The following is a 17,435-nucleotide window of genomic DNA, read 5'->3' on the forward strand; positions in this document are numbered from 1 at the left end:
TGTGTGTGTGTGTGTGTAAAACAAACACTGTAAATAAAACAAATAAATAAGGTGTTACCGCCTCAGTGACTGTGCCATGTTATATTTGTTGGACCAAGTGCAAAGTATGCTGGTGCATGCTACTAAAAAGCCACAGTCTATTCTTGCCCATGAGTAAGTTAAGTGTATTAAAGGAATGATTTGTTCCTCGTGTGTGGTGTCACACACTGTATTAAGGTGTACCTAAAAGTCAATTAACTTTATGTACGCATATATATGCCAATTTCACTTGCAATATTAAATCCCAAAGCAGAACAGCCCAGGCTTAAAATATCGCCTGTCCCGAACCCCCTATGAATGAAACAACCCATCAGTTTTCAGTATGAAAATGTTGACAGCAGATTGAAAACAAGTGTCCTTGTTTTTTGCAAACTGGGCAATTCTGCTGTAGTTTATCACTCAGATCAGAGAGACAGCTTTCCAAGACGAATGGCTGACTGAATGGATGTGGAGGAGAGTTGCACCCAGCCTTGCTATACTGAGAAGAGATGATGGGTGTACATGAGGGAGTATAGAGCAAACTGGCAGTGGTTTATGCTGACTCTCCAACCATCCATCCACTACAATCTGTAGCTAATCAATCTAAAGTTAGAGACAACAAGAATAGAATATACAGTAAACCTACACAGTAATTGGTCTTTGCATGTGCAGGCGGTACAAGTCATGGTTCAGGTGTTATACACAGTGGCTGTACACAGTGCAGTTCTTACAAAGTTGTCTTTTTCTTTTTGATACAACCACACCTCTAACCATATAAACATTTGGGTTTAAACTACATAAATATAAAACGGGTTACTGAACTTTTTCTTGTCGGTTCTAATAATAGTCTAAGAACAAGAAGGAAGCCTGTAGAAGAAGACACTCTAAAGTACCTATTATTTAAATAGACATTGCACCTAAAATCAAACGCTTCTAACATGCCAGTTATTGAAGTTTCTTTTGTTTTTTAAAGCAGCAGTGTATCATACAATTTTAAGTAACTGGCCCCTAAAGTCATTTTCCGTCACTGTCAAGAGACCTCCCTTGACAGTAAAAAGGCTGTCATTGGCTCTGTAAACTTTGGTTGTTTTATTGTTGGTGATTCATTTAAGGATCATTTCTGTGAAACTTCTATTCATTTGGATGCTAAAGCTGCCCTCCTCTCACCCCACAAGCATCAAGCCTCATTTTCATCTAAATAAGAATCGATCTCTCCTGCTGTGCACCGTCCTCCCTTACTCACAGCTCTCACGGTCACAACCCCACTTGTCTTCTCTTTGCTTGTTCCTATGCTAGAGAGCACAGGGACAAGCATCACTCTCCTGAATACATTTAGATGGAAAATTCACCATACTCCATGTTTGAGATCACAACTGCAAAGCAGAGGAAGTAATTTACTCTTATTTAATGCTGGCAAAAGGCGGGCGGTGGGATTTCTTGCTGTAGTCATCAGAGAAGCAAATTAAGCATGAACATTAATGAGTAAATGAGTCCAAGACATCGGAGAGACAGCGAACAAAGCTTTGACTGACTGGTACAATGTCAAAGCTTCGTTCTGCATCAGTGACCAAGCCAAACGCAAGAGATGGGGGTGAGTCACTGTGGGGGAGGGGCCTCCTCCTGAATGGTCAGGGGACACTGATGAAGTGAAATAGATGCGGCACCGAAAGGAGAGCAAATGTGACTGAGGATGAGCATATGAACCCTGAATAATCCCAAATGAAAATCCACCTGTATTCAATCGCTTGTGGTTTTCCAGTAGTACAAGTCAATTCAAGCTGCTAACGTATTTCATTTCTGCATAGTTTACTGACATCATTTATACTATACTGACCATGTGTACTTACCAAATTCTTTCGGTTATCATTGGTGAGAATAATTATAGTATAGTAATAGTCAAACCACTTCAAAAGCTGTCACATCAAATGCACGCCATTACTCTTCACTCAATAAATACAATATTAGTTTTTGACTTTGATACAAATCACCTCAGACAGGTCATCAGCTCCTGGATGTGGGGATTTCTTGCAGTTTTTTTAAAAAATTGATGAACAAGCAGTAACCTTTATTTTGCAGGATTGTGACAATCTTTCACAAACAACTTTTTATTATCTGCCAGTCTTAGCAGTCACCGGTTTTTACAGGTGAGAAGTACTTAATTAAACCTTGACGTAAAAACCGCGCTGGCGATTTACCAAGCTTATCACAACTTTATATAGCCAGCTACTGCCATCTGCTGGTCAAGCACAAGCATTACCTGAACAACGCCCATCACCATTTCTACTTCTGACTGAAACAGCCTTATTTGACTTGGAAAACATTAGAGTTGACTTTGTCATGAAACAAGACATCAAATCAAGAAAATCACATACTGGTCAAATTAACAGAGACACATACAAGCATACTATATAAGCCAAACAAAGCCATGGTCCACCAGAAGCCAGACTGCTAATGATTTCCTTCCTTATGAAGTTGCAGAGGATAAAGGTGCTGTCATAAGATTCCTGAGCACGTCAGATGAAAGATCCTGAAATCCAGCCTTTGCCGCTGGTAGAAAAAGAAATCATATTGGTCAGTCAGTTCATTAAACCCTTGTCTAATATGCCTAAACAGTTGCATGCTAAAAAAAAAAATAATGACAAAACTATTACCCAGCCGGCCACTAGTTTCTTTCACCAATAACTGAGAGTGTGTTTTGATAGACAGAAGCTCTCTAACCATCTTACATTGTGTGTCCATCTAAAGGCAAAGAAGAAGAAGAAAAAAACAAAACCTCATTGCATAGCATTTGCAAAACAGATGAATATAGTTCTGAAGTTAAGGCGTTTTTATTTGATTTGATCCTCTTCCTATTTGACTGTTCATGTATATGCTCTTAAAATAATCACAAATAATCACACTAAAATCACACTAAAATATAAGCAGCAATAAGAGTTAAAGTTTGTAACTTAGATGTTAAGTGCCCAAAAGCCAGCACATGTACTCTGGTTAATCAAGGATGTGTAGCTCACATTGCTTTCAAGTTTTCTAGTGATGATGATTTAAAAAAAATAATAATAATAATAATAATAATCCAACATACAATCATGGACATGGTGTGAAGTAGGGGTTGTTGTTTACACAGGACAGCCTGGTAGTCAGGTTTACTCTGTATGAAAAGGTGCTGTGAGGACTGGGCCACTGATGTAGACTCTAGCGATACACCCGTCTCCTGGCCATTCTCCACCTTCCTGAAATGAATAAAGGAGCAGATTACCAAGAAAGTTTTGAGAAGACAATAATGGAACATTAATGAGTCAGTGATATAGTAATTCTTCAATAAGAACAAATATATTCACATTTCCAGTTCCTTTGCTTTGTTTCTGTGTTTGTTCAGCAGTGTCTCCCAAGATTCGCTTTCAGCCTGAAGCCTAAAACACAAGAGTTAGTTGAAAAAAATTTATGTTGCTTTAATGAATACCATGTGGCTGACTGGTAATTTCTTTAAATGACTATAAGGGCATAAAGTTAATAAGAACAACATGCCTGTTAATGGCTCTTTGGTATTTTTCCATGGCTTTTTGCACTGCGGGGTTACTAGATCTAAAAGAAAACAGAGGCAAAAAGAAAAAAAACACTAGAAAATAATCAGTAAGTATGAAAAAAAGAAAAAAATTATAATCCATGTGAATTACTGGATACATAAATTACAACTACAATACCTGGCTGCACTAGAAGGTTGTTGATGTGTTTCATTATGTAATGTATCGGCCAGGCAACCCCACTCTTTCTGGATGTGCTCAACTATGCAAAGAAAGGCCAGGGAAATAAACAGAATATTTCTGTATCATACAATAAAGAGTCTCAAATCCAATGTATATCAAATGAACACCAACCTTGTTTTTGAAAAGTCTCCAATGAGGCATTTGGCACTGACCGAAGCTGATTTTGAGTTCTTCCTATTGCCAACTAGGGATAAAACAGATGATTAGGTGGATAACCTTGAGGAATCTTGACAATTCACTACATGTGCTCCACTAAAGTAATGCAACCAAGATCTTTCCAGTTAACTGTGATTGTAGCTGAATGATTTTACACAAATGGCTTTATTTCTCCATTTATTCAGTCAATTTTCTAAATGTGCGGTACATTTAAAAGCACACACACAAGCTTTAGCAGTGAGATGAACAGTATAACATTGCCCCTAGTTATTTAAATTTTCAGTTTGTTATAGCTAATGTTCTTAAGATCATACCTTCATCGAAGCCTCCATTAATTTCACGATCCTCTCATGGTGTGATAAGGATGTGCTTATGTTTCCACACAAAGCTGTCGTAAACACATAGATAAATGTTTATATTGCAGGGGGAAAAAATGAAGAGGAAGAAGAAGAAGAAAAAAAAACACTCCATGACCATACTTTACAATGGGCATAAAGCCTCACATCTCACCCTGATATGGATTGGGAAGGGCAGGGAGAGATCTTCGGCTTATAGTAGACCTCCTCCAGGATTTCCTGTGTGCAGTGGGGCTCACAGAGGACCCTGTATGCTCATCACTATTTTCTGGCTCAACCTCTTGGACGTCTATGTCTGGTTGCCCTTTTGCCACATCTGGCGTCTCTGTTGTGGGTGATATCATGTCGGTACGGGGAGACTTGGGTGGGGGAGATGTACCGGGACTTGTGGGAGAGCATCTTTTCGAAGACTGTTTCCCTGGGTTGGCCTTGGTAAACACAGGTTGAAAAACATTATATTTAGCACGAGTGACATTGTTAGCTTAAATGTAAGTTAAAATGCCTTACCTCACTCTGGCTGTCAGCTAAGGCGACACTTCCGCAACTGTAAGAATATTTTGCGAATTTAAAAGACAACGACACATATGCAAAAATATTAATAATATACATTTGGATAAAAAAAAAATACTATTACGTATCGCTGAAAACTTTACTTTGCTAAGCAACGGCAAACTACAGTGATTTTCGTTCAACAAACCTCTGTCAGCCATAAGCCTTTAAGAAAAAATACTTAATTCATCAACTCCTGTTTATAATAAACTGCTTGCGTTTGGCTTTATAAACCAAGATACGTACCCGTCTTGACCAACTTCCAAATCCTTTTCCGCCATTTTTCTTTCAAATAGTTGTTCACCCAGCGCGCCCAAAAAACCACACCCCTCCAGGGAACTAAGCAGCATGGGAAATGTAGTTTGGCATTAACATATACAAACGAGATCGCGGCCAACATAGCGAATGCCCTCGAAGCATTTAAACATAGTTGACAAAGCAGTCCACCTTTACTTTCAGTGTAGTTACAGACATTGACTTTTGAATAGAGATATGATGGTTTTCGGGAAAAGTGTTTAACTTTGTAAGGTTATTAGGAGCCGTGTGGTGCACGGTATGTACAAAGGCTGTGTGTAGAACACAAGACACAGGACATGTAGTTTGCATATTCCCAAAGAGTTGTGTCACTTTTTCTTTCTTTTTTATTTTACATATTGAATATCACAGTGAAGTAAAATATGTGGCTCCACAATATGCCTATATTGTAATGACATGTAGAAATTCAGGATACAAGTTCTGACACCTCCTTGGATCAAGCTCGACCTACTGGGGTTGCCCAATGTAAATGATCAGCTCCATACCTGGTCTTTTTTGTAAAACCTGGTTGAATTTCTTTTGGATTATCTGATGATTTTCTGGTGTTTTGTGACCTCTGAATTTTAGGCCTTTTGCTTAATCTCCTTTATGGCATTTCCTGACTGCTGGCAATTTTAGTTTTAAGTTAAACCCTTGTTATTTGTCAAAAGCACTCTGTAGTACATTTCATTTTGTTAAGTAATAACTATGGATGACAATCAGCTCTTGCTGGGACATTTACACCAAAAATTATCCTCTATTTCAGAAGCCACCTACTTAAACTGGAGTATAAGTGATTAATATTGCAACCACCTCTATTGCACAGATCTTGTCATTCATGTGCTCCCTTTGTCCAATCATGCACAAACACTTACCCAAGCTTTTTAGCAGACCACTAACCTATGATGATACATTGCATGTCACTTTTAGATTTTCCTGTTAAGGTTTCAGTTTCTGTGCTTACTCTTTTCATTGCAATTAATTTTTACCATAATGGATCCAGCATTCCCCTATTGGTCACTCAAATCTGCATATTCACATCCTAGTAATCTTTCTAGATCTCTATCTCTATCATAGTGTCAAAATTAGAGAGTTGCAGTGAAAGCATTTTTTTTCTCTTCATTTGTTTACAGCAGAGCTTAAGGTTCACTGGTCCCTGGTTGGAATGTGTTCATAGCTGCCAAGTCACCTTCATGTCAAGTGTACATATGTATCAAAAATATATAAAATTGGATGCACCATCCATATACAAAACAGTGTGAAATGTTAAAAATTCAAGTGATAATCAAGTTCAACCATTTCAAAAGATTTTTTTCACTTTTTTTTAAATGACCTTTTCAAAAAATAGTGGAACTATTTGTTACATTTCAAAGGGCTAAAATGTTCCCCCGATCAGCAAGTTTAAGAAACACAAATACGGTTATTTAGGACTTAATATACATGTTAACTGTGAAACTTTGACAATGAGGAAAATTACCACTAACTGTGTTTAAATCTGTCACTCCATCTGTCTTTTCATTAGTAAAGCAGAAAATTAGCCCTGGCAGCTAATGAAAAGCTAAAGCCAACTTCTCAGAAAATAATTGACACCTTTCCCATTGTCTATTCTTGACACTGTCTGAGTATATAAGCACATTTTAGATTTTATGGCCCAGTAAAGGGGAAAGTAATTGAGTAATTGGTACACTTCTTGATCCACACTGAAATCCAAATTCTCCCTAATCTTTTTGAGAATGGTGGTTTGTTTAAGATGCTTTACTTTGCTCAAAGATTATATATGGTGTGCTTCTATGACCGACATGTTTGTTAGATCAGTCAGCAAGTAAACAAAAAGTTCAAGAGCTCACAGGCATCTCTGATAACCTGAAGCTAGGTGAAATGGCACATTTGTTTTGGCCAGTGTCACAAGTCCCATGAGATAAACGCTTTCAATAATAACCTTCTTTGTACATTTACATTGTACTACAAGTCCCTGACCACGCTTTACTTACCTATCTTAAGGAACAGGGTTTTTCATGACCAGTTGGACATGGTCAACCTTGACAAAACACGTGGCAGACTTCATAATTTGTATTAAGTCTTTATAAGTCTGTTAAAGATGTTTCCACTTTTTACAAAATCAAGGAGGGGAATCAAAAAAATCCAAAACACTTTCCCAATTCTCTTGGAGAATGCCCCTTTTTGTGCCTGTATGTTTCACTCTGGCTGGCACAATCTCACACTCCACTCAATACTGCTGTCTTCATGGCGTTTTGTAACAGTGGTGAGCAACAGATAAGGAAAGAGAGAAATGTGGAAAAAAATGAGTCATGAGGAAAAGAATGAAAACAATTCAAACATAGACTTGATGAAAATACAGAAACACAGATGGTTAAGGAGGAGGGCAGAGCAGGACATAGGAAGCGATACACAGTGTGCAGTATTGTACGCCATGACTGTCTCAGCTGTCCCGTATTTTTCACAACAGCTTTTCATTCTCTTCCTCTTCCAACATCATCTCTCCCTTTACAGTTTGGTTGGTAAAGGCAGTGGTTGCTGTTGGCACCAAGTTTAAGAAGGCAGCCTGAGAGTTCCTTTGCCCAGCAGGAACTGCAAGACACGGTCCACCAGCAGAGCAGCAACAAAGTCCACCACCAGAACCTGGGCAATGATGAATTTGAACTGCAAGAAGAAGAAGACAGGTCAATCAGGAGGTATATAATTATTATGAGGATATTAAAACAAAACAATGCATAGTAAAACAATGTCAGCTCACCTCAGTTGGAATATCCACAAGAGCAAACTGTTCATTGAATTCTGGTGAGGATCCAGTAAGAAGTCCGACAATTGCTAAACCTGACAAAGCGATACTCCACAGTAGAGGTCGATTCTCGCTAAGAGACTCCATGAAGGGGTGACCCTAACACGCACAAAGACAAATGCTTTGAGTCTTCTATATAAACGCTTTAAAGATGCAGCAATAACAAATATTAATACTAAAGATAAATACCTTGTAGTTAATGGCAAAGGTGGCCATCTGCATGGCCATTGACATGATGTACACGGTGCTGTTAATTAGACTTGGTTCAAACTCTTTATACAGATCTACAAACTGCTCCGCTCTGCAAATGAGAGGACACAATTAAAATCTAAAAAATTAAACAACTATACAAAACTATAACATTAAATAAATTAGGTAATGTAATCAGGTAAAAATTAGAAACAAATTAGAAGCAGGTTAAACCAGGATGGTAAATTCCTGGTTTAATTCTTCTTTTGCCTTTGCATTTAAAAGGCAAAAGAGATCCTCAGTCAAGTCATTTAAGAGGCCTGTGGCCCTTACAGCAAACACATTTTATGCCTTTGGAATTGTACAAAGAACACATATAAAGCAACAAGTTACTAAAATTTGGAAGCTCTTTAGGAGACCTATGCAATAAGACATTTAAAGATTAATTAAAAACATTTTATATCCAGTTGTATAACATGCAGATAGGAAAGCAAAAAGTAAAGTAACTCGAATGATTTTCCCAGTTTAAGTAAAAAACTTCAATATCTGAAGAGCCTTAGAAAATGTTAGTACTTAATGAATATTTGATGTTGAAATGCCATTCATATTTTATTTTTAAATCAACTTCAAATTATTTTATTTACATAAACTGCTGCTGACTACTGATAGGACACCCAGTCTTGGCTGATTTTGGAGAGAGAAAAACATCTCTAATCTAGTCCATTACATCTGGAATTTATCTGTGAAAGAATGAAACTTCAAACCATATCTGAACAATACTAACAATGTAAACAATTAACCATAAAAGCAGAAGTGATTTTATTTATTTGTTCATTAATTTTTTGTCCTGTTGTCCCTTTCTGTCCAAATTTGATTTACCTGGGCGGACTTCTACTTTGTGCCTCTTTGTAAAGGTAAACAAGACTGCAGAAGTGAACAGCAAACTGCAGGAGCACAGTCAAAACTGTATATAGATTGAAGATGTTTGGTAAGGGCCGCTCTCGAGACAGTGTTTTCAGTGGCTAGACAAAGAGGAAAAGAGGTTCTTAGTTTGACTGTAATTGAACATGCTGAACAGATGTCATGGTAGAAGAAAAACATTAGGTAAATATTCTCACCTTTGACCTAGAGATGAAAAGGAAGCATCCAGCCAAAAGGAGACCTTGCAGAGTTGCTTGGAAATCACTGAACTTCACTCCCTCGAGGTAGAGGACAGACTGACTGTAGGCTAGCACTAGAGCATTGAGAGCAAGGATCTTGAACATCTGGAGTGTTGTTACCAGAGTGCAACGGCCTTGCTTTATTACATGGCAGACTGGGGGCAAACACAAAATAACAAGTTTTAGAAATGGTTAAACACAGATGGTTTGATCGGTGTAGATTATGAAAAGAGATAAAATCAAAAGGTTGTGTAACTTACTGCACTGTATGGAAGAGAGTTTTGAGGTGAAAGGAGCAGCAATGGAGGCATCACCTAGCTTCACTACTTGTACCTGATCCTCTTCAAGTTCACGCAGGACTTGACTGATCCTCTCCTGTTCCAGAAAAACCCTGATATTAACACCAGTGTACTACAACTCTTATTACTCAAGTAAAAGCCAAGTTAATGACCTTTTCTAGGAATAACATTTTTTTAAATTACCCCTAGATAGATAGGTAATTACAGAGCAGAATAGACTAGCAGGACAGACTAGCGTGCTACATTCAGTAGACTAATGAATATAAATTGGTTTCAAGAAGAGTCATTGGAGTTTAAGCAAATTACAGTTACACACCTTTTGTGCTGCAAGCTGCTCTTCTCTCTGGGCCATCACCCGTTGTCTGGCGGCCCTTGAGCTCAGTTTGCCTCCTGAAGTGACAGGCGGTAAAGGTCTGGTTTCTGATGTGGATGACTCCTTTTCTCTTCCACGCTTCTTTTTTTCAGGCATGCGCTCAGGGGCATTGGCTAATAGTGCAACACCTGAGGGAGGAGGAAAAAAAGTAATCATTGCAATCTGCTGGTGTCATAAATGCTAACTCAATTATAGCTGATAAATCTTACCTATGTGAGCATGTTTCAGAGCTCCCACATCATTTGTACCATCACCGCACATCAGTGTCACATAACCCAGCCCCTTCAGACTGGTGATTACAAATTCCTGAAACACAATGGATGAGTAAAGTATTGTTACAAACACTGCCAGTATTTCCTAAAATGCATTTCAACAAACCCCAGAGAAGTCTAACCAAATGTGTTCCAGTTACTACCTGTTTTTTTACAGGTATAAAATGCCTCTATTTTGAATGCACTACAAACAGACTTCTGAAACTACTACCTGTCTGTACTCTGTGATAGGTCCCACTGTAATATTCTCATTACTATTAAGAAACAATTAAGATTTTAAAATTTGACACCAACAAATTGATAACTAGTGCTTGACATAGACAACAACAAATGATTGCCACACTCCACTGAGGTTTTTTTTTTCCCCCACCCCTTTTTTAAAACCTGTTAAGCTACTTTCCCATGGCTGCATATAGAGGCACACTAAATGTAACCCAGGGATAAATTTCTATGAGTTGATCTTTTGAAATGTTTCAAAAGTATGAATCATAACACTATTACGGGATCCAATGGTGCTTAGGGCCCTACCTTCTGTTTTGGACTGACACGAGCAAACACTTGAATGTGAGGCAACAGGGTGTGGAGTAGCCGGGGATCACAGCTCAATCTGGCCAGCCCTTCCCCTGTTACACATAAGTCAAACTCATGCACAAATGAAGAAATGGATGGCGGGGGCAGTGGTGCACACACAGTGCCATCAATGGATTCCCACTGCCATGTACCTGGAAAAAAAAACATAATTTTAATATGTCTTGTTCTTGATCTAAACACCTAGGCCTTTATTTGAGTAACACACGTAGTTCTATAATGCGATACTCCTCTTACCTTGATTAGAGCTTGGCTGTAATATAAGGGTGTGTTCTTTCTGGATGAAGTGGAGTTCTCTTGCTACATGACATGCCGTTAAAGGGTTATCACCTGTGATCATGACAACCTGAAAGAAGACAGATGTATTAAGCATCTTAAAACATTACTCAGTACATTTGTGTAATTTTGCAACATCTGCTTATTTACATGATGAGATGCTTCTTGGATCTCTCTGATGACAGCTTTGCTGTCATTCTTAAGCGGACAAGACACGACCATGAACCCAGCAAAATGAAGGTCACACTCCAGAGCATCGCGACTCATCTCCCGAACCTTTGTGATCACCCAGAAACAATCAGGTCAGTTTCAAACAAATTTATTTTCAGATAAGACAATATCTGAACATTCTGAGTAAAATGAAACAAGAACCTGCTGATGACTAAGGTGTCCCATCTCTTTGTAGCCCAAGGCCAGCACTCTAGCTCCCTCCCGTGACATTTCCTTGTGCACTTGGTCATAACTTGCAGGACATTCTGCAAACTACAATGACAGACATGTTAGGATATACTTGATTATGCTGTAAGACATGAGCATTTTTTTCAGGATGTCAGCCTATACCATTCCTCTGAGTGTCTCTGGAGCGCCCTTAACAGTTGATATGTAGCAGAGTTCAGTGGAGCCAAGTTTCTCGTAGGAGGCCAGGACAGACATCCTCTTTAGAGCGCTGGCAAAATGGAAACGCTGGTGGATCTTAAGTCCCTGGGTTTTAATGCCTCGTGGAAATACCTTTTCATCTGGTCAAAGAGACAAAAGTTAGCATTGTGTAAAAGACAGATGTACCCAAATACTAACATTTGCTGTAAAAGTACAATTGTATTTAAAAATAAGCATTGCTTTAAGATAAACTACAAGCTCAACACAACGGGTATGGTAATGCAAACATGAGAAAATTTGAAAAGGAAACATTATTTAACAAAAACATGAGTCTATACTGCACATGTTCTGTCACACACAAGCCATTTCCCTGCACTGTGTATCTGAAGGGATTACTTTCTGGTACCTTTTGTAAGGGTCCAGTCAGCAGCAGTCAGCATGGCCTTCTCTAGTGGATCTCCAACTAGTTGTCCATCATCCATAGTGACCAGTGAGTGACAGGTAGCCACCACCCTGTGTGTCTCAACTGGAATCTCAGATACAGGCATCACCTCCTTCCCCTCTCTGTCATAAAAAATAAGTTCCACGTAACGTAAATGTATGTAAATATTAACCAACCTAAAGTACAGTGTAGTATGCTTTGTCATTGTGCTTCACAATTTTTGCTGTTATGGCAAAACAGTAATATCGGTGCTGAAAGTGTTTACCTAAGACCGGCTACTCCTCGTACTACCAGACTATCACTGGTGAGTGTTCCTGTTTTGTCAAAACAGCAAATCTCCACTTTCCCAGCAAATGGTATCCTGAAAGGTTCTGTGCAAAATACATCTGAGGAGTAGAAAAAGAAGAATGAAACATTGCTGTTACAAGTTTTGTTTTATAAGCTGCCTTTCCAAGTCTTCACAAGTTTTTACATCTAAATCTAATCTAAATGCCTAAATGTTTGAAACTGACCATCTAAACAAAATCATAGGAATTTGTTCAGCTTTTTGTTTTGCCATTTTTCTTTCTCATATGTAGCAGATAGCAAGAGACTGTCCGTGTCACATGGAAATACTGTGGGTGCATTCAGGCTTGACACAGACTTTGTGCTACGGAGCTGGCAGGGTAAAACTGGTTTAATATCTGATCAAACTAATGTGGCCATTTTCCTTTTCACATTCAGCGCTGATATCTAGGAAAGTTTAAGGCTATAGTGCACATCTTATATTCAACAAACAAACACAAGTCATGCACACAGACTTACAAAGTTTAGCTAGGGCAATAAGAGATGTGTTAACTGCTAGAGAAAGCTCTATGGGAAGTTCTGGTGGAACCACTGAGGTGAGGATAAGCGTGCACTCCAGAAAGAGCTTGTATCGGTTTCTGCTTAGGTCCTTGGTCCCTAACAGGATGAAAGCACAAGTACATTATTTAGATACAATTTATTCCAGACACATGACGTGTTAGTTATGAATTACATCTCAGTAAGCTCATTCTTGGCCTCTCACCTTCAACCCACACATAAACAGCAGCAGCAATGGCAAACACAAGAAGGAAAAGAATGAAGATGAAGGTCTCCAGGTTGTTCGCTGTCACTCTCTTCACACCAAAGAGAATTGTCCTTAACAGTTTACCCTAGAGGCAAGTTTGACAACACACATTTAACACAGTTTCGGGTATGACATAACACAGACTATAGATTGCTATCAAAACTAGAATATAAATGCAGTAAGCAAATTCCTGACCTGAGAGGTGTAGAATCCTGTTCTCAGTACGTAGGCTACACAACCATTGTCTACCGCTGCACATAAAGAAGAAGACTTTAAAGCATGCACCTAATCTTAAAAAGATATATAATACATAATCATTATCAGGAATCATTTACAGAAAATGGAATTAGGACTTACGCTTGAGTCCAGCACTGGCTTTTAAAGGCGGGCTATGCTGAACTACTTTAGTCCCACCAGAGATGACATGGAGGCGAGAGTCTGTCTGAAGATCCAGGATTCTTTCTGGGTCCAAGTCCTCAATTGGCTCCTGATCACCACATATTTTTAGCAATTAGCTGAGCTACACAAAGACTAATGCCATTTTGAATAATTAGACATTGTAATCACCTATATGTTTCTAACCTTCATCTGGGGCACAGATTCTCCAGTTAGCATGGCCTCATCCACAATGCAACGGCCCCTAAGCAGCAACACATCACATGGGACCAAGTTGTCCTGTGGTGAGCGCCCTATTAGGTAGAGAAGTAGAGAATATACATTTAGCCACAGCTAAACAGAGTTAAGTTGATTTTTGTGTTGAGAAATGACGAAAACATTGACTGGAGACTCACCAATTGAGACAATGTCTCCAGGGACAAGTTCGTCACTAGAAATGTGTCTCCACTTCCTGTTGCGATATACCTGTCAAAAAAATACATGTATTTAATATGGGCTGCTTTAAATACTTGCACTGATTAAACAAAACATTGCAAGAATCCTTGATGAGCTTGCGACCAAATCTCAAATCAATTAAGGCAAGAGAACTACAAATCACAACGCTCAGTGATGCTTTCAGCATAGCTTTGTATTAGCCATGGTCCTGTGTTAAAGCAAGCATGAATCAGATTTGTTCCAACACTCTGACCCTGGTTCATTGGTCCCTTCTCAGACCAGTGTCACTACCTGCTAACCACTGATTATGTGGCCATTATTAAAATTAGGTTTTTAGAACTGCGCATTTATCCCACAACAAGTATATTCACTGTAAGAACCAACTCTTCACTTAACATCTAATATATTTTAGATGTTGACATGTTATGATAATTAATGTAATTGCAGGATTTCTTTGGCTTGTCTGCAATATTGACAATAATGTTTTTGCTTTATACTTTCAAAACATATCATACAAAACAATAAAATACATCAACCCTACCTGAATCATATAGGGCTTGTTTCCCATGCGCCGAATCTCTGACATATTTCTCATTTGCTGCTGGACCAGAGAGGCCTCAAATGCCACCAGCATGAACAGCGTGAAAACACTGTAGTACCAGTACTCATCCAGGCACCACAGCCCCACACAAAACACCTGATATATGGACGAAGGTGCGTAACAATACATGAATGCAAGAATATTTACATATATTTTTGAAATATAAAACCTGTCAAATACTTCCACACATACCTGGAAAACAAAAAAGGGAGCTGTGGCCCGTTCTTTGAAGAGCTCCAGAAAATCTGGAACAATCATTTCAGCACGATTGGTGCCATAACGCTTCTCTGCAGCTTTGAGCTCAGTCTCCTCCTGGTAGCCACGCCAGGATTGAAAGTATCCCAGTGGGTTACTTATGGGAAATGCTATTGGAAGGAAACATTTCTTTTCTTTGTAGTCAAAGGTGTAGCGGATCTTTTGAAACTCGAAAGACAGAGTTCTTTCCCCGTTTTCATCCTGTTGGACAAAATAAGAAATTGTATACTGAAGCATTCACAAAAGGCTGAAAGGCACTTGATACTCCTTACAATTTTCACATCATGTCTAATTATAGCAAATTATATGTACTCTCAAGTAGGGGAATATTTTAGAAAAAGATCCAACAAAGTTGTGGCCTTTTCAGTGGGTAAACTGAAAATGGTTTATCTCCAGTATACCAGTGTATCTGCTATGAAAGCGAACCTAACACTGAGCACTTTGTCAAGACTGCAGAGACAGCAAGACAACACTTTCCCATTTAACTTCTGTTACTACTCAAGCATGATACATGGGACTATCAATGCTGCAGACTGTAAGCTATTAAAATTATTTTCCTTGCCTAAAGTAAAACCAAAAACCTTCCCAGAAGGTTCACACATAAGCAGCATTCATAAGAAAGTGACAAAGGAGACAGTGTTGCTTCAAAACCTTGGGATTTGTCAACAGGAAGCATGCTCCAGATCAACAACAAAATCCACATCATTTCAGAGGATGCCAGGAGTAAATTATGTGCACTGACCTGGTCCCTCTGTAGTGCTACTAGCTCCGCGGAGCCATTGTTGGGGGTGGGTATGACCTTTGCCAGCGTAGCCTTTTCTGGGTCTGGCTCCTGCAGACGTCAAAAAAGACAGGTGACAAATTCACACACAACAGTCACACTTATTTTTGGCATAGTCGTGTGCCTCATGAATTTTGTTCCTCTAAAATAAAGCATTCCCTGATGTACAGCAAACATGCATTTCAGGCAGAATGTGAAAATGCACTTGTCCATTATATTTTGTGGACTTTTAGTCTTTATTGTATTAAGAAAGTAAAGAGAAGACAAGAAAGCACAGTAAGTAGCCTCAGGGCAGATTTAACCTGCTAAACTATACTGGGACCTCAATATAAAACTATACTTAACTTTTATGTCTGACTGTAAAATTGAGCTTGATTACGTTATTGATGCAAATATAACTTTGATTTTGTGAAGGGGAAACTATTCTTATGCAGCTGCTTGCTAAGTAAACACAGAAATGCTGAGCACCAGGGTTTTCTTCCCCCCAAATTAGGTTTGCTTTACTTAGTTGGACATAAAAAACAAACAAACAAACAAATAAGATTATGCAAATATTTCACATACTCATTGCTTTTCTGTACACAGACCACTTGTGTTTAGATACATAATACGCCCACCAGTTATTGGTGTGGAGGCTTCCATCCTAGTCAAGAAATGTTCCTATATAAACTTTCAGCAATAAGTCAATCTCCCATTGGGAGGATTAAAGTCAGGTAGGTTTTTACGCCTTTTTTGATTCACATCTGCCCCGTTTTAGAACACAGTGAATTTGGAAATAATGTCCAAAAGTATACTGAAGACTTTAAATGAAGGTACTAAATGTTGTAGTGAAGATTTAAAATACGATTTTATAAGGGAAATGTGGAGATGTACGGTGAAAGTTTGGTCATTTGTGTCCATGAAATTAGTGCAGTGATTATAACCAGAAAACCTGTTCTGCTCCACTGGTTTCAGACACCTGTACCTGCACTTGAGCACATGATGTTCCTGACCTTTGACATAGACAAACACAGAAGGGCAAACCAGTGGGATCTATTTGGATATCAGCAGGCTTAATAAAATATTTATTAATTATGTTTACCTTTGAACAAGTGAGCCAACAATGCGCGTGCACAGACCAATAACCGGAAAGTGCTGTGAGGACGTGCGCGATCCCGATAGCAGCTAACGCCAGGAGGCCTGCCTCTGGATAATCTGGGGCTCCGTACACTCCTAGCCATACGTACAGCCAGCCCGGGTAGAGAAAAGCCAGAAACGGGAGCACAGTGCCGTGCAGCAGTCGGGGCCTTCGCCTGTACAGCGTCACCGAGCTCACCAGCTCATCGCCGGTGCCGCTGTCATGCTGGTTATGGTTCACAGAGGGGGCCATTTGCAGCTCACCCGGTCCCCGGATTCCGTCTGCAGCTATTCTCCCGTCTTTCTTGGTGTCATTCATCGTACTGTGCTCGCCCCTCTGGCCCCCTCTATCATCCACCACCACCCGTCGTGCTGTAGCCTGTAAAAATACGAATCTACACACGGAACGGTGAGCGGTTTTGCCCTCAGAGCCCGTTTACTGAATCGCTCGCTCCCACGGCCGTGTCTTCCGCATACGTAACGACGTAAAGACACGTAATGTTCTAGCTGGCACAACGCGATTGAACCGGGAAAAACAACGTTGTTTTTTTTTGTTTTTACCTCGAAATACTTGTAAAATTTACTGTTTAAAGTAAACATTAAAAACATTAACACTTCTAAATATAGG

The 17,435-nt window shown here is 39.2% G+C and overlaps 2 protein-coding genes across 2 annotated transcripts; both read right to left on the reverse strand.

Moving 5' to 3' along the window:
- Positions 1 to 2,062: 2,062 nt before the first annotated feature.
- Positions 2,063 to 5,175, reverse strand: dsn1 (DSN1 component of MIS12 kinetochore complex). Its single transcript, XM_005745347.1, has 11 exons — positions 5,090 to 5,175; positions 4,802 to 4,838; positions 4,449 to 4,722; positions 4,253 to 4,326; positions 3,894 to 3,966; positions 3,720 to 3,801; positions 3,544 to 3,600; positions 3,357 to 3,428; positions 3,101 to 3,248; positions 2,670 to 2,757; positions 2,063 to 2,565 (listed from the first exon to the last, which is right to left on the reverse strand). The coding sequence occupies exons 1-11, from the start codon at positions 5,122 to 5,124 to the stop codon at positions 2,483 to 2,485; spliced, it is 1,023 nt and encodes a 340-aa protein (XP_005745404.1). The 5' UTR covers positions 5,125 to 5,175; the 3' UTR covers positions 2,063 to 2,482.
- Positions 5,176 to 7,201: 2,026 nt separating this feature from the next.
- Positions 7,202 to 17,345, reverse strand: atp13a1 (ATPase 13A1). The gene is made up of 25 exons (XM_005745348.2): positions 16,773 to 17,345; positions 15,653 to 15,742; positions 14,848 to 15,111; positions 14,596 to 14,751; positions 14,015 to 14,084; positions 13,806 to 13,912; positions 13,581 to 13,710; positions 13,419 to 13,474; positions 13,182 to 13,308; positions 12,938 to 13,075; positions 12,399 to 12,519; positions 12,098 to 12,255; positions 11,656 to 11,831; positions 11,467 to 11,577; positions 11,245 to 11,370; positions 11,056 to 11,164; positions 10,759 to 10,952; positions 10,168 to 10,264; positions 9,902 to 10,086; positions 9,547 to 9,661; positions 9,245 to 9,441; positions 9,006 to 9,148; positions 8,127 to 8,238; positions 7,893 to 8,036; positions 7,202 to 7,798 (listed from the first exon to the last, which is right to left on the reverse strand). Exons 1-25 carry the CDS (start codon positions 17,124 to 17,126, stop codon positions 7,688 to 7,690), a joined length of 3,591 nt encoding a protein of 1,196 aa, XP_005745405.1. The 5' UTR covers positions 17,127 to 17,345; the 3' UTR covers positions 7,202 to 7,687.
- Positions 17,346 to 17,435: the final 90 nt, after the last annotated feature.

Source organism: Pundamilia nyererei, unplaced genomic scaffold (assembly GCF_000239375.1).
Source record: "Pundamilia nyererei isolate P.nyererei 1_Seehausen unplaced genomic scaffold, PunNye1.0 scaffold00158, whole genome shotgun sequence".
Taxonomy (NCBI): domain Eukaryota; kingdom Metazoa; phylum Chordata; class Actinopteri; order Cichliformes; family Cichlidae; genus Pundamilia; species Pundamilia nyererei.

Bases quoted from the DNA above. Each gene is read 5' to 3' on its own strand.
- atp13a1 (XM_005745348.2), bottom strand. From the start codon at position 17,126: ATGAATGACACCAAGAAAGACGGGAGAATAGCTGCAGACGGAATCCGG. The intron at 13,913-14,014 runs GTGAGTCTCCAG...TCTACCTAATAG, and splicing joins TGGAGACATTGTCTCAATTG to GGCGCTCACCACAGGACAAC. The intron at 10,087-10,167 runs GTAAGATTTATC...CTCCTCCCTCAG, and splicing joins TCTGAAACATGCTCACATAG to GTGTTGCACTATTAGCCAAT.
- dsn1 (XM_005745347.1), bottom strand. From the start codon at position 5,124: ATGGCGGAAAAGGATTTGGAAGTTGGTCAAGACGG. The intron at 4,839-5,089 runs GTACGTATCTTG...ATATTCTTACAG, and splicing joins TTGGAAGTTGGTCAAGACGG to TTGCGGAAGTGTCGCCTTAG. The intron at 2,566-2,669 runs GTAATAGTTTTG...TTTTTCTACCAG, and splicing joins AGAAACTAGTGGCCGGCTGG to CGGCAAAGGCTGGATTTCAG.